We start from the raw sequence: 16,542 nt of genomic DNA on the forward strand, positions 1-16,542 counted from the left end.
AAAATGGCATGGCCATCTGGAGAAATCTAGAGGACCAGATCTTAGGAAGGATATATTTGGACAAGGGTCTGAGGTTGTCCGCTGTTCAAGGAGACAATATGAGCTGGACTAGCAGAAAAGCAACAGTCCAAACTGGCATAAAGTGGCTTCCTCTCTTCGGATTTCTACATCCGTCTTGTGTAAATTATCAGACCATTTTCCAGATTTCTGGATGAGAGCGTTCTCAATGCAATGGACCTAGGTAGTTCTTTCAAACTAATTTATGGGGTTTCTGGGGCAGTGGAACTGATGGTAATCCAGGCCAGCCTGAATCAAATCAAATACAGTTGGCCCTCCATATTTGTGGCTTTGGCTTTTGTAGATTTGATTATTTGCAGATTTGTTTAATATTAATATTAATGTGTAGATCCTCCAGCATGACTCTTCTGGAAGTTGACCATAGAGTCACACTAGAGGACCTAGAGATTCCTAGAGAAAACTCTTCTCTGGGCATCTGTAGGTCCTCCTGCATGATTCTATGGTCAACCTCTGGCAGATGTTGACCACCAAGTTGCACTGGAAGATCTAGAGCTTCCTAGGGAGACTTTATATCAGGTAAAAACCAAATAGTGGGCTTTTATTTGCATTTTTCCGTCTCACATGGATCTTGCACCCCTAACCCCAGCGAATGTAGAGGGCCTGCTGTATTTACTTTAACTCAGTTGTGAACATGGCCAGTCCTGCCATTGGGCAGAGGGAGGAGGATGCTGCCTCAGGTGGCAGATGCTCAGAGCTGGCAGCAATGTTTTGGATTAGACAATTGTGTGAAACATGGCCCAGCCTGCTTCCTTTCCCAGCAAAACTTCAGCCTGCAAATGCATTGTGTGTATGTGTGTGTGTGTGTGTGTGTGTGTGTATTAGGGAGTTTCGTCCTACAACCAATGCTACAGAAACATTGATCAGTTAGTCCAGTTGGCTTTTGTACCTGGGTTTGGCACTGATTTGCCTCAGGTGGCAAAATCTCTTGGGTCAGCTCTGATTTGGGGGGCTGGAGAGTGATCTCTGGTTTTTCTTTGGTGGCTGGAAAAGTCGGTGATGACCTTACAACTGTGTGTTTCTTGTTCTTGAGCCTTTTCCCATTTGATTTTCCTAAACTGTTCACCCTTGGTTCCTCCCAAATGGAGCAGACCCACTGAATGCATTGTTGGCTGGGCAAACGACACCAAGGAAAATCCAACTGATTTAATGGATCTACTCTAGTTGGGAGAATCAGTAGGACTTGGGCCAATGTCTTAGGCTGCAGAAATAATGCAGTTTGACACCTCTTTAACTGCCATGGCTCAGTACTATGAAAGCCTGGGATCAGTAGTTTGTTGTGATCTCAGAGAGAGGGGGCTAAATGTCTTGCAAAACTACAAATCCCAGAATTCTGTAGCATTGAGCAGTTAAAGTGGCATCAAACTGGATTGTTCCTGCAGTGCAGATGCTGCCCTAGGAAGCAATAGTGTGGGAGAACATGAAGAAATCTGCACTTGATCATAAGAAGCCTTGCTCTGCTTGGGATCGAACCTGAGTCCATCTTCTCCAATGTCCTTCAATCCAGCTTCAGCATCCCATTTCACAATCAGTGGATGAGTTTTGAATCTCCAATAAAGGTTTCTCTTTGTTGGGAGATGCATTCATAAGGACAAGGAGACCTTATCTTTCATGGATCTTTTAAAAATGGGGAGTGCAGGGGTAGGGGCAGCCAAAGGCCTTTGGAGGACCATTTATAGCCTTGATCTAGAACTCCCTGATCTAGAACTTGTAGGGATCTCAAAGGGGAAAAGAAATCCCTCCATTTGGCTCTGGTTTCAGTTTGTCCACCTTTGTTTTGGAGGCCAAAGGAGGAAGGGGAAAGGACTGGCCCAAATACTCCAGGTGTGTTGGGGGTCTTCAGTCCCCACCAGAGGGAAATAGGTGTCAGAAGACATCCAGGAGATGGATTTCTTCTTTTCATTTCCCAGCCTATATCTTTCCTCTTTTTCCCCTCCTTCCTGAAATGGAGCAAATAATAATAATAATAAAATGCTGGTGACTCTGGAAAGAGAGACTTTACCTTCTATCTGGTCACTTTAGGCTTAAAAATCCCAAATCTCTCTCACTGTCTTGCTCTGAGACCTCTGGGTCCAGAGAGAGAGAGAGAGATAGCTCCATACCCAGGTTTTATACACACACACACACACACACACACACACCTGGGTATGTAGAGTGTGTGTGTGTGTGTGTGTGTGTACACAAACACCCGAGTGTGGAGTGATCTCATTTATATCATACACACACACACACACACACACACGTATATAAAACATATAAATCATTTACTTTCCTTTTCCTATGCCCATCCTGCCCCTCCCTTCCCTCTCTTCTCTCCTCCCTCCCTTTTTCCCCCTTCCTTTCTTCCGCCACATTTGCTTCTGCTTCGGTAGATTATTAGACCTGGAAAAAGGAGGGAGGGAGGGAAGGATGGAGAGAAAGAGGAGGAGATTGAGAAACTGATTCAGATTTCTCCCCATCTCCCCCCTCCCCATTGCTTTTGCAAGGCACCCAGCTTGCATCCCCCTCCCTCCTTCCCCATAGCACCTTCTATTGTGTTCACTTTGGGGGGGGTCTCCTTTTTCAGCCTCCCTCCAAGCAGAAAAGAGCCCATCCTACCCATTGGGGGCTCCCTCTTCCTCCTCCATTCTTTCTTTTCCTCTCCCCTCTTTGCAAAAGACAAAGCCTGGGTTCCTCTTGTTGCCTTGGAAGGGCAGGAGGGAGAGGGCCAGACCCACAGAAGAGCATCCTCCTCCAAGGCAGCATCTCCTCTCTCTCCATCCTTGGTCTCCTCCGCCTGGCCTTTCGCAAAGAAGAAGGAGCCCAGAAGGACCAGCCTCCGCCTAGAGACCCCTAAGAGCCCAGGCAAGGAGCCCCACAGCCTCGCCCCCAGGAAGAGAAGGAAGGGAGAGAGGGAGGGAGGAGAGAGGAGAAAGAAAGGTAAGAGAGCAAGGGAGAGAAGAAAGGAAGGGGGAAGAGAAAAAGAAAGGAAGGAGGAGAGGGAGAGGAGAAGGGAAGGGAAGAGAAAGACAGAGAAGACAGGAAGGAGGGAAAGAAAGAAAGAAAGAAAGAAAGAAAGAAAGAAAGAAAGAAAGGGACAAGGAGAAAGGAAGAGAGGGAAAGAAAGAAGGAAGAGAAAGGAGGAAGAGAGAAAAGAGGAGAGGGAGAGGAGAAGGGAAAGGAGGAAGGAAGGAAGAAGGAGAGGAGAAAGGAAGGGGAAAGAGAAAGAAGGAAGGAAACGGGGCGAAGGAGAAGGAGAGAAGGAAGGGGAGAGAGAGGGGGGAGAGAAGCAGTGGGAGAGAAGAAGGGCGAAGAGAAGGAAGGAAGGAGAGGGAATCGAGAAGGGAGAGAAAAGGGGGAAGAGAAAGAGGGAGGAGGGAAAGACAAGAAAGAGAAAAGGGGGAAGGAGAAAGAGAGGGAGGGGGGAAGAAGAGGGGGCGAAGGAAGGGAAGAAGGGGAAAGAGGGAGAGGAGGAGGGCGGGGGGCCCGATTCTGCCTCCCTGGAGGTGGGGGGGGGGACGCTGAGGATTAAGAAGCCAAAGGAGGAGAAGGCAGAAGGAAGGAAGGAAGGAAGGAAGGAAGGAAGGAAGGAAGGAAGGAAGGGCTTTGGGGGCTTTGGCTCTGCCGGTGGCGGAGGCCGAGGTGGAGGCGGGGAGGCGATGCCCCTTCTCCCCGGGAGCCTCGGGCGGCGAGAATGAGAGGCAGCGGAGGAAGAAGAAGGAGCCATGCAGGTAAGATGGGGAGGTCGCCATTGGAGCAATGCTCAGCCTTTGGTTCTTTTTTTGGTGGGGGTGGATTTTGGAGGCCCAGAAGGGTCCAAATCCTCTGTAATGGGGCTTGTTGGGGGGGGGGGGGTAGAAGAAGGGATGCTGCTTTGGAGGAGAAGTGGAAAGGAGGGATGGAGGAGAAGGAGAGAAGGAGAGAAGGAGGGAGAAGGAGAGAGAAGCCAGGGATTGGAATGGTTTGGGTCCAATGAGAGGTTCACAAGGGACCAATTTCTCCCCCCCACCAATCATCATCATCACCATAACCATCAACATCACCATCATCATCACCATCACTATCATCTTCATCCTCATCACCACCGTCATCATCATCATTCAGGGTGGGCAGGAAGAGACCAGAGTCACCCCAGGTTCCTTGGGGGTTTTTTTGCCTGGCTCCCAAGGGGTTCAGAGGTTGTCTCAGATGTTCCTCTGGGGTCCAAAATGGGCTGGGAAGGTGGAGGAGAGAAGGTCTGCCCTAGTCATCATTTAGAAGATTATTTACAATTGGGGTCATTTTGCGTTTCTCTGGTAGAGGTGGCTTGATCCCATCCAGATTTGGGATGGGAGCCACCCCAGGTTGAGGAAATTCGGGGGGGGGGGGGGGGGGGGGGGGAGGGGGGGGAGAAGACACCTGGAATGGGAATTGAGGGAGAGATCTACCATAGCCAGCCTCTGGGCTTTTGAGATGCCATCCTCCTAGCTGGGGGAAAAAGGCTCAGATATTGTGTCCTCCTCCACAAATGTTTCATTCTTGGCCAGGGAGGACAAGGTGGGGTTCTTCTCCTTTTGGGGGTGAACGTCTTGTCTGTCCATCCAAGGAATCCTGGAGCTTATGGAGATGTGGGGTGACCTCCTGTATTGGTTGTGGTACGTGGTGTGTGTGTTGTGTTGTGTTTTGGGAGGGTATAACTATTTATTCTATTGTTTTTTGGAGGCAGGAAGGGATGAGGAAGCATCCCAGTCTTTTTCCTGCAGGATGATCTGGCTGGTTTGGGAATGATTTATGGGTGTGTGTTTATTGTCTGGGGTCTTTTTCCAACAACAAGGACAACAATAATGCAATAATAATAATAATAGACTTGTCTTGTACATGTGCCTTTTGTGCATCCGAACAGTCAGGGGAGGATAGAGAAATTGTGCGTCTCTGGAAGGGATCCTGTTGTTGGGGAAATGGTATTATTTTGGGGTACCAATGTGGCAGGAGGATCATTGAATGGAAAATATGTGTATATGTATATATATCTCAGTGAATCCTGTAAAGAACAGGACACATTTGGTTGTGTGTGTGTGTGTGTGTGTGTGTGTGTATGCATGCATTATCTGGGAGGGGGGTTGTCTCTGGCATGGGTGTCTGTGTTACTGGGCTGACTGTCTATTCTTACGCAACGAATGTGCCATTGTCCATCCTATCCTGGTCTGCTTTGGTTATAGTTTTCTCTCTTGGATATGAATTCTGAAGTGGTTGAGGGATCAACAGAGCCCTGCCAACCTGCCAGTCCTGTGTGTTTGTGTGTATGTTTATAGACCTATGTGGCGCTTTATGAGCAAGGTGTCAGTGCAAAAATGTGGGAAGTGGACAGTTTGGAGATGCTTTCCCAGAGCATTTCCTTCAATCCTGATGCTTCAGGAGCCCAGGATGCTAGTTTTCGCCTCTCTTCCATTCCTTGCATCCTTGATTTTCTTTTCCTTTTCTCCAAACGCCCCCCTCCTCTGGATGAATTGGCCAAGCAGAATCCATGTTGCTATGCTAAAGTCCCCCAGTTTTCTTCCCTGTAGGAGGTCTGGGGTACAAGCGCTTCTCCCCACAGTTGCCCCTTGTCATATTCTGGTTGATGCTCTGCTTTACGACTCATGCACACCCAATGGGAGGGAGGTAGAAAGGAGACTTGAATTCCCTGGTTGGATTAAAGGAATGGCCTGCAGCCCTTAAAGCATGGATGGAAGAAGTGTGTGGCCCTCCAGGTGCCATGGGAATGCAGCTAGGCCAAGCCAGCCTAGGCAATGATAGGACATGCAATTCCCTCTGATGGGACCCAGTTTGCCCACCCATAATTTACAGCAAGGAAAAGCAGCTGTCATTCTCCAGATGGTTGTTAAGACTGCAAATCCCATTAGCTCTGCAGTCGTAGCCCAAGGTGAAGTGTTCTAGCAGATGCAGTTCAACAACACCCAGGCAGCCACATGTGGCCTACATGCGGTTGGAAGAAGGGCTCAGAAACTATTGGCCCTCCAGATGTTCCCCATCTGTGCCATAGTGTCATCTTTGTCATAGCACTAGGCCTCTTGGGCAGAGGTGGGAATCCTTTGGTCCTCCAGGCTGTATTTCTCAGCAGCATAGTCCCTCACTAGCATGGTCCATGGTAAAGGATGCTGTGAGCTGGAGCCTAAGAACATCTGGATGGCCAAAAGATGGCCAATAGCTGATGGGCATATCAGTCACTGGACTTGGTCATTGGGGAGTGGAGGATGGACACTTAACTGTTGGGCATGTCTGGGAGAAAACAGGGCTTAAGCAAAAAGAGGAGATTCCCTCCATTGCAACCACAGTGTGGTTTCAAAACAGTTGTTTGCACATTGCTAAACTGCATGAGGCAGGCAAAAGCGTTGCCTCTGATGGAACAGGTACTAAGGTTTCTAGGAATCACATTGACTCGGGAAGCAGCCATGTACCAGGTGGGATTATTTATTCATCTGGCCCAATATGGTCAAGTGAATCTCCTGGATCTCAAGCACAGAGAGAGAGGTCTTCTTCTCCCACCACCTAAGGAGCTACAAGTCCCACCAGGTGTTTGTTGTTGTGTACCTTTAAGTTGTTTCCGACCTATGGTGACCCTAAGATGAACCTGTCACCTTGCTGCATCATGTTGTTGTTGTGTACCTTCAAATCATTCCTAAACGATGGCGATCCTAAAGCAGATCTGTTGTGGGGTTTTTTTGGAGGATTTGTTCAGAAGGGTTTTTCGTTTGCTTTCTTCTGAGGCTAAGAGAGTGTGACTTGCCCAAAGTCACTCAGAGGGTTTCCATGGCTGAGCGGAGATTTCAACCCTGTCCTTTGGATTTCCTTTTTTCAGAACTATAATTCTGAGAACCATCCCCAAATGGTCCCCAAAAAGTGACTTCCCAGGTTCAGATGAAACTGTACATTGTCCATGCTTTGCAGCACGGCTTTGGTTTTCTGTTTTGAAGCATTTTTCAGCACTTAAAGCCTAGGATTGGCAATGACCCTCCTAGCAACAGAAACAGGCCTGTGAAGCTGCTTTGCTAGGGCTGTGATCTATCAATTCTGTATGTCCTACTCTCACTGGAAGAGGTTCTCTGAAGGCTTACACATTTGGAGCCCCTGTCTCTGAGATCCTTTTAAGGAAGGAGTTGCCAGAGATTGCCTTGGAGGAAAGCACATGTTCTTCTCTTGGGTTTCTAATCAGATCTAGATGAATCAGCGATATAAAGTCGGCAATAATTTCTAGGCAAGATCTCTGGCCATGTGGATGGGTTCTTCATGTTCTGAAAGCTTGGCCATGCGTCTTTATCAGAGGTTCCTCAGTCAAGAGTTAGCATCTCGCCTGTTTTATGGCATTTTCTCTCTAGAACAACAGCCTGGCAGACGATGGAAAAATTTGCCACTTTGTCCTTAAGAACGTGTAATGGGATGTGAGTAAATCCTGATATAAGAGGATGGTGTCGTACCCCACAAATTGTATATCAATTTTGTGCACCCAAATTGTGGAGCACCCATGTGAACAATTCACACATTTCAGGAGGAGAAGAAATTCTGATGGAAGGGGATGGCGCCAAAGTTGTACAAAAATGGACAGTATTTTTGGGTGGCATATGGACAGTATTTTTGTTGTTATTATTGTTTTACAATAACAATGATATAGATTGCAACCCACACCAACAACTCCAGCAATGTCCATGACCGTTTCATTGCATGAGAATGTGTTTCAGTTGGTGTAAATGAGTGTTTCAAATGTTTACCTTTTGGATGGTTTATGACCATATTTATTTATATCAAGATCATGCAATTAGCACTCTTCCATATGGTTTTGGACTGCATTTCCCATCATCCCTCACCATTGACTAGGTTGGCAAGGGCTGGTGGGTGTTGCAGTTCAATAGTACATAGAGATCCAAAAGCTGTCCAGTCCTAATGTGTTATTTTGGTGGAATGTTTGATTTAATACCTGGAATTACAACCCTTGGAACAGGTTTTGTTCCATATTTAGGCATCACTTAGGGAATAGAGTGCAGAAAAGGTGGAAGGAGAAAGCAGACAAGGAGCTTTTGAGCACAGTTTACCTGTACATTTGGAAATATCAACCCACGGCTGAGATCTCTACTACAGGTTTGCATCGGCCATTTTTGGAATGATGTCTGAATGGAGGCATTCTCAGTTCTGAATGAAGTTGGAAGCCAACACTGTGCCATGAGGACTGTATTGACTCTCTGTAACGTATCCAAAATCCTACTGAATTCATCAAGTTTCCTTGGCAATGATATAATCATTATTTTCTAAAGAGAGAAAATTGGGAAATCACTATGATGTAGTACCACCGAGTCTGGGCTTTCACTACTGTGAAATTACTATATGCCATTGCATGTCAATACTTATTTTTATTCTTATTTTTTAATAAAGCCTTTGGGTACCAAATACAGATCCCAAATCTTTGGAGATTATTTGAAGTAATATAAGTTGTTGCTGCTGTTGTGTGCCTTCAAGTCATTACCTAAGGTGAAACCATTAAGTTTTGTTTCTTTTTCTTGGCAAGATTTATTCAGAGAGGGCTTGCCTTTGCCTTCTTCTGAGGCTGAGAGAATGTCATCCAATGGATTTTCATGGCCCAGGCAGGGATTCGAACCCTGCTCTCTAGAGTCATAACCCAATGCTCAAACCACTACAGCAATGTGGCTCTAGTCTCATCGAAAGAAACCACTGAAGACCAAATTCATTTCAGTTCAAGTACATAATCAAATTTCATGTCTCCCCTTGGGCTGCATCCACATTCTAGAAATAATCCAGTTTGACACCACTTTAACTGCCATGGCTCAATGGTATGGAATTGTTTTATGAGACATTTAGCCTTCTCTATCAGAAAGCTCTGGTGCCACAACAAACTGCAATTCCCAGCATTGAGCCATGGCAGCTAAAGTGGTGTCAAGCTGGATTATTCCTGCAGTGTGGATGCACCAGTAGAAATAGTTACCACTGCTTTTAGGATCTACTTTTGAACAAGTTTCCATTGAACTGCAGCCTTGCAACAGAATGGTCGGCATGTTTATTGGGAGTGAAATTGTCTCTTGTTTTGTGAGTGTCATGTCCAAGGAAATCTGCAGAGAATAGTGTCCAATAGTTTGCTTTATTGTGGCTGACATTTTGTACTCCTTTTTTCTCATCATCTGAAAGTGAGTCAACCGAATCATGTCCTTCTGGGACTCAGATCCACAGATGTTATTCTTTTATTCCCTTTGGGGAGAGTGGATTGAAAAGTCCTAGGAAAGGTAACAGGATCAGCTGTTTTGCATCATGGGGGTTTCCCCTATGGAAAAATGTGGCATAAAAGAGGCTCTGAATTGATATTTTCCCAGTGAAAGTCGGATAACTCATGGGCATTGGGTGCTACACTGAAAATAGGGCCGGCAATAAAATTGCTATTCCAATTGCATTATGAAATTATTCAACTAAAATAATTTATAGCAGCATAAACATATTTTTTTTCTGCAATGCACACAGTTCTCTTTTACTAATGCTTTTTCTCAAAGGACACAATCATGAGAACTAGGCCTGCCCAAGAAAGGTAGATTTATGCTTCCCTTTCTTTCTTTCTTTCTTTCTTTTCCTTTTCTATCCTCCTTTCTGTTTTTGCTATCGGATACTCAGTTATTTGTATCTCCATGAGGACCAGCAGCTCAGATTTAAAGGCAAGGAAACAGCCAAAGCCGAGCGCCTCGGACTTTTTCAGAGACAAGTGCCTTGGAAACGTTATGAAATTCATTGTCAGCCTGAAAAATGGTTTCTATTTGCACTTGTATCTACCTGTCGCGAAGATGTTTATCACCTCTTTAGCTTGTTGGCGTCCCTTTTAAAAGAATAATTAAAATGATGTCAACAAAAATAAACACTAAACGCGGGAAGGAACTAGAATGGCGCAAACAGGCTGTTTAAATAAAAAAACATATTGTTTGAATAAACATGCGCTCTTTAAACAAACATATTCTTCTGTAAAAATGATAGCTAACAATACAGACACGGATCCAGGGAAAGAAAAAGGCAAGAAGACTATATATATATATATATATATATATATATATTACATCCAGAAAGAGGGGCTTGTAATAATTGATAATTTATAGTAAGCTACAGTGAGAAAGAAACCATTGAAAATGACAAAGAAGGAAAGCAAAGCAAAGGAGCAGGTTTCCATTGTCATCGCAAAACCTGGGTTATAAAAACATTTACATTAAAGCTCCAGTTCTTTTGTCTCTAAAATTGTATCCCAGGTTGATAAGATAAAGAGAAAGTCTTCCCATTGCAGAGCTGGAAACTTCTTTGTCACTCTGCCACTATAGTGCTTTGGCTCTAGCCCATGGAATCCTGGGATTTGTAGTTTGATAAGAGCCTTCTGGGCAAAAGAATGCTGGTGCCTCACCGAACTGCAAATCCCAGGAGTCTATAAGCTGGAGCTATGGCAGTTATAGTGGTCTCAAACTGCATTATTTCTACAGTGTTGATGAATGCTTAGTTGACATGTTTGGACTCTTAACTCCCAGAATCTCCCTTTTTTTGGAAAACTGTGTTTGTAAAAGAACAGAAGTTGCTTTGTAAAAGTAATCTGTTAAAATGTAAGTCCTAAAGCCCCCAAAGTAGTTAGTTGCAGTAACAATCAAACAAAAACACCAGTGCTTTCCTTTGCTATTTCTCAAGGCTAACTAAAATGGACACTTTTGTAACTCAGTGTTAAAAACAGAACTAAAACCCAACCAGGGACGTAGCCGGGGGGGGGGGATCTTGGGGTCCGGACCCCCCCCTTCCATTAGAAAAATGAATGGTGTGTGCTGCTGCGCCACCGCACTCAAGTCCCATTATAATGGTGGCACTTAGTCTGGACCCCCCCCCCTTTCCTAAAATCCTGGCTAGATCCCTGACCCAACAGTTTCATTCTTTTTGGCTTCCTCTTTGGAGTAGCATAGCTCTGAGGTATGCATGCAGAAGGCACAGCTTCTAGTGAAGCTGGAGTAGGGAAAGTGCATATGTTTTGGGCCTGTGGTTACCAGCAGCCCTTTCCAGTATAGCCAATGGTGAAGGATGATAGGAGTGGTAGTCCCGCCACTTCTGGTAGCCACTGGTTCCTCTAGCTTGAGTGAACAGCAGAGCCTTCAACAGTTACCTTTTGGATGACAGCTCCCAGTATCCCCTGCCATGTTGGTGCAGTGATTCTGAGTGTTTTCTGGCCCAAAATTAACTTTTTCCAAGTTCTGGTTAAAAGGATCTCAGCTAGCCTGGATCTCAAGAAGAGCAGGGGGCCAAAACACACCACAGAAATAATCTGGTTTGAGACCATTTTAACTGCCTTGGCTCAATGATAGGAATTTTTGGGAACTGTAGTTTTGTGAGACATCTAGCCTTCACTGTCTTAGAGCCTGCTACCATCTATGTTCGTGCCAAACACAATGGCTGCATCTACACTGCAGAAATAATCCAGTCTGACACCACTTTAACTGCCATGGCTCAATGCTATGGAAATCTGGAATTTGCAGTTTTGTGAGATGTTTAACCTTCACTGTCAGAGAGCAATGGTGCCACAGTAAACTACAAATCCCAGGATCCCATAGCATTGAGCCAGGGCATTTACTGGATTATTTCTGCAGTGTGTTTTGGCCCAGGGAAAACAAGAACATCTTGACTGCACTTGCACTGCACAAATAATCCCATTTGAAACCACTTTAAATGCCATGGGTCAGTGATATAGAATTCTGGGAATGGTAACCTGTTGTGGCACCAGAGCTCTCTGATAGAGAAGGCTAAATGTCTTATAAAACTACATTTCCTAGAATCCCATAGCATTGGGCCATGTGTCAAAGCCATGTGTCAAACTGGATTATTTCTCAGTGCAAATGCAGACCTTATGGTTTGCGCTAACATAGATGATACCAGGCTCTAACAGCTGATGCCTTCCATGTCAGTGGAGCAGTGAATCCATCCTGGGCTTTTGACTCAACTTGAAAGGAACTGTTCTGCTTGAGAAATAGGGATCAGCACTTTAGATACAACTTTTAACATTCCAACTAAAATACAGAGTTTATGTGCCATTGCAGAAACCATCCAGTTTGAGACTCCTTTAACTGTCCTGGCTCAGGGAATTCTGGAAATTGTAGTTCATTGTGGCCCCAGAGCTCTCTGACAGAGAAGGCTCAATGTCTCACAAAACTACAATTCCCAGGATTCCCTAGTCAGGGCAGTTGGAGCCATCTCAAACTGGATGATTTCTGCAATGTGTTCTGAACCAGTCTTGCTGAAACAGAAGCCACCAGCAGGTTGTGGCCAGAACCCAGGTACTAACCAAACCTAGCATGAGCAAGATTGCTCCCTTGTATTCATTGAGATCAGAAGCTGCAATCAAAAAACATAGTTATTTCTGTTGCAAAGTCTAGAGTCAAATCCTTTCTCATCCACCCACCAATGAGCAGACACCTGAAGTGTGAGTAAGAGCTTTCTGGCTAAATCCAGGGGAAAGAGAAGCATTTTGTTTTGCACGTCTGTGTAGGAAGAGGGGATGTTTGACTCGTGCTCCTTTTGCCGCCACCACTACACTTACGCCGTGATGAGTGAGGCAGACCAGTCAAACTGCCATCTTCCTACACACAGCTATTCAGAATACAGGAGCCTTCCCCCTGCTTTCCTTCCTTGCCACCCCCATTTCACGACAAATCCTTCTAAGGAGAAAAAGAAGGCAATGGTTGACTGAATGATCCAAAAACATGAGTGCATTGTGCATCAATCGCAGATCCTTTTCCAGATGAGGAGAGAAGCAAATGACAAGGCACTGTGGGAGTTCCTAAACCCAACACTACTATGCCATTCTTGAACCCAACACAACGCTGAAGGCCAAAGGAATTGGAGAGCCAAACGTACCCAACTCCTAGGGTGCATCTACTCTGTTGAAGTCATGCAATTTGACACCACTTTAACTGCTGTAGCAATAGCCTATGCAGTCCTGGGATTTATAGCTTTACACAGCCTTTAGCCATCTCTGACAAAGAGTGCTGGTGTACTGCAAAACTACAAATCCCAAGATTTTGTAGGATGGAGCCATGGCAGTTTAAAGTGGTGTCAAACTGCACTATTTCTACAGTGTAGATTCACTCTCATTTGTGTGTTCCTGCATGGCAGGGGGTTGGATTAAATGACCCTTGGGGTTCGTTCCAACTCCATGATGCTATGATCCCCTTACAGTGCCTTACAGGCAAATTTTAGCCAGATCATCTCACAGTCAACAGTCTTAATACATGTAGAGAGATCTTGTAGCGCCTTTAAGGCTATTATTATTATTATTATTATTATTATTATTATTATTATTAAGATTTATTTCCCCATTCCGGGAAATCAGAGTAATCAATTCAGTTAAAATGAAATAAAATAAAAACCTGCCAGAGGTGTGCAGCAATTACAGGTAATACATGTTAAAATGGGAAACAGTGAAACAACACAGGTTAAAATAAAACATAGGCTGGGGATCATGTTGTACCAGGGAACGCTTCCCTAAACAAAATTGCCTTCAACGTAGCTTTAAAGCTGGTCAAAGAAGTGATGGACCGAGCTTGTGTGGGAGAGAGACTAGCTAAAGAAAGCTTAAATAAAGAAGCTAAAGAAAGACTTAACTAAAGAAAGAAAGCTTTCTTTAGTTAGTCTCAGAGTTGCTACAAGATCTTTCTACATACTGATTCTACAGACTAACATGGCTATATCTTTGAGTCCTAATATTTGGATCAGGATAATGGGTCTTCTGGGCTGGGTACATTTGCACCCACTCTAAGCAACTATAAAATAGATTTCCAGGGATTGCGGTATATAGGACAAACAAAGAACATTGAAATGTGAAGTCAAAGGCTTTCATGGCCAACATTCATAGTTTTTTGTGGGTTTTGGGGGGCTACAAGGCCATGTTCAAGAAGAGACACAGATGCCTGTGTCGGGCATCTTCAGAGAATGCTGGCATGGAAGAGAGCGGAGTGTGTGTGTGTGTGTGTGCCAGGCTAAAGCATACCATCCAACATTTCACAGACAAAACCTGAATGAATGGGTCCAAGAAACAACAGAGTACAGTTAACTGAGGAAGACACAAGCTAGGAGAGATGATAGCACTTTGCTTTAAACAGAATATAGTAGGAAGGACAAGGTCCTGCCCTTCTTTTCCTTTTCCCTTCTGCTTATTTGAATGGATGGCATTTTGAACTCAGTTTGCAGAAGCTGAACAAAGCTGAAGACAAAGCAGGAGGAGGAAAGAGAAACTGGGACATTTGAAAGCAGCTGGGGGAAACTGGGATGGCAGAGAAATCATCAGGACTGTCTCTGCCAAACTGGAGGCATGGTTATCAAACAGGGCTTTTTACTACTGATGCATCCTTTTTTATACCATTGGAAAGCATTACCTGATGTTGACATTATCATGATGTTGACAAGGACTCTACAGCCCACCTGCCTCATGGAAGGAGCCATGCTCATGGTGGTTTAATAGGGCTTTTGCTGTATACAGGTGTCTTCTGCACAGTTGAATGTCTCTGAATTTCCAGTTGAGAAAATGTAGCAATTGGCTTCTCCAAATGCCTATAAAGGGAGAAATCACTCAGCAATGGCTTGCAGAAAAGAGGGGTGGAGTGATACCTCTGTGTGGCGTGAGACAGGAGAGGTTTTGAATTACTCCTGTTGGGAGAAAGAAAGAGAAAAGGAGAGAGCAAATTTTGTTCTCTATTTTTCTTTCTCTTCTTAGCCCCAGCTGCACTAGGAACACTCCTGGGAAATCCCAGACGAAGTATCATTTCCTTGACAGTGAATCCATCATTGGAAAGCTTTTTCTAAGTTTAGAGAACAACATTTTGAAAACTGTTTCCTGGTAACGTTGCCACCAGTGGTTCCCCTTAGGCTGGCATAGGCCTTAAGGTTAAACCCAGCCATCTGGGGGGCCAAATCCAACCCTATGGGGCTCACCTTATAGCCACATCTCCTTTCACCACCCTCTCTTTCCTTGCTTCCAAAACATTGCAATTCCATTCCCAAGGTGTACAGTAGGCCCTTGGTATCCACTGGAGTTTTGTTGCTGAAGTCTCATTATAGACAATGGTTTAGTAAAATGGTGTCTCTGACAGCATCAAGATTTCTTTTTTGGCTTTATTTTATTTTTATTTTTTAAAATATTTTCAAGTTGTTGATGGTTAAATCGGTGAATGCAGAATCTGTGGGCATGGAGGTCCAACTGTATTTGCAGATACCAAGAGCGTTGCTTAAACAATGATGTTATTTTTGGTCCCATCTGTTTGCCTTTTGCTTTGCCCGGTCCTGGAACCTCTCTGAAATTGAATTACATCCTCAAACCAAAAGAAAAATCAAGTGGCCTTCAAGAGTGTTTTGGACTACAACTGCCAGCATAGTTTACCATGTTACCTAGGTGTAATGGGAGTTGTATTTTGAAAACAGCTGGAGGACCACATGATTCCTGATCTAGGGCCTGCTGGCCTTATAGATGTTACTGGTGATACTGGTCCAGCACTAGGCATGATGCCTAGGGAATTTGGAGGGCTGCTTTCCAGTAAAGTAACTCTTCCAAGGGCTGCATTTTATTCAGTCACATTCGTTGTTGTTGCTGAAGAGCAGAAAAGAACAACCTTTGGCCCCGCAGTCGTGATAAGATTCCCTTCCTCAGTGACTTGGGCCACTGGGATTTGTAGTCCACAGTATGCCAGCTTCCAAGTCACACAGAGTGCTTCATCAAGGAGAAGTGTACTGGATAACACAAAGCCCTGGATCACATTGTCAGTCCCAACTAAACCAGCTCTGAAACCAATTGGATATACCTCTGTGTTGAATCACCGTTCCGCCATTGATTCAGTGGATATACTTTTGTCGGGATGAGAGGATTCATGACTTCATGTCCCATGCTTCTGTTGCAGGAAGAACATTTTTTTCCTGCCCTGGAAAAAGGGAGGGGGGGTAATTTATTTTAAATCTCTTTCCGCTCTGTATGAACTAAGATCTTTTTTCCCTTGCAGAGAGTATGATAGGAAGCCTCCAAAGCAGACAGACCTCTCCCAAAGAAAAAGGATTTTCCCATCAGGTTATCCCGAATTCTTCCCTTTTTTGGCCATCAGGCGCTCATGCACACACACCCTGAGCAATCTCCTTTCTGGAAGATGCAAAGCCAGCACACACTTTATGTAACTGTGGAGAATCAATTTTGACTTTAAAGTCTTTCTGCTCAGCGCCTGCCTCTGCTGGAGTGCCTTGCATTGCCCTCCTGCCAACGGATCTACCCTTCTTGGCTGAAAGCCCCCTTCAGGGGGTCTTTGCCGATGTGATACAAAAAAAGCAGAGTTACCTGCTGCAGGCCTGGCCTCCATTTAACCAGGTTAGGTCTGCAGAGAGTGTTTTCTAAGGATTTGGTGCTCCTGGTGGCTTGTGATTCAATGCCAGACTGAAAAACACACCTTTCCTGTGCTGGATTTACATGGC

At 44.8% G+C, this 16,542-nt stretch overlaps 1 protein-coding gene across 4 annotated transcripts in view; it reads left to right on the forward strand.

The window, feature by feature from the left end:
* LINGO1 (leucine rich repeat and Ig domain containing 1) overlaps nucleotides 1-16,542 on the forward strand; it is a 504,164-nt gene that overhangs the window by 426,156 nt on the left and 61,466 nt on the right. Inside the window, exon 1 of one of the 4 annotated variants that reach the window (XM_042477547.1) lies at nucleotides 3,595-3,785. The exons of 2 other annotated variants lie outside the window; for them this stretch is intronic. In XM_042477547.1, coding sequence (XP_042333481.1) covers nucleotides 3,780-3,785 — 6 coding nt within the window. In that variant the 5' untranslated portion in view covers nucleotides 3,595-3,779. Of the gene's footprint in view, nucleotides 1-3,594; nucleotides 3,786-4,580; nucleotides 4,689-16,542 lie in introns of those variants that run through there. One more of the 4 variants, XM_042477551.1, reaches the window with a different exon arrangement.

This window comes from Sceloporus undulatus, chromosome 6, assembly GCF_019175285.1.
Source record: "Sceloporus undulatus isolate JIND9_A2432 ecotype Alabama chromosome 6, SceUnd_v1.1, whole genome shotgun sequence".
NCBI lineage: Eukaryota > Metazoa > Chordata > Lepidosauria > Squamata > Phrynosomatidae > Sceloporus > Sceloporus undulatus.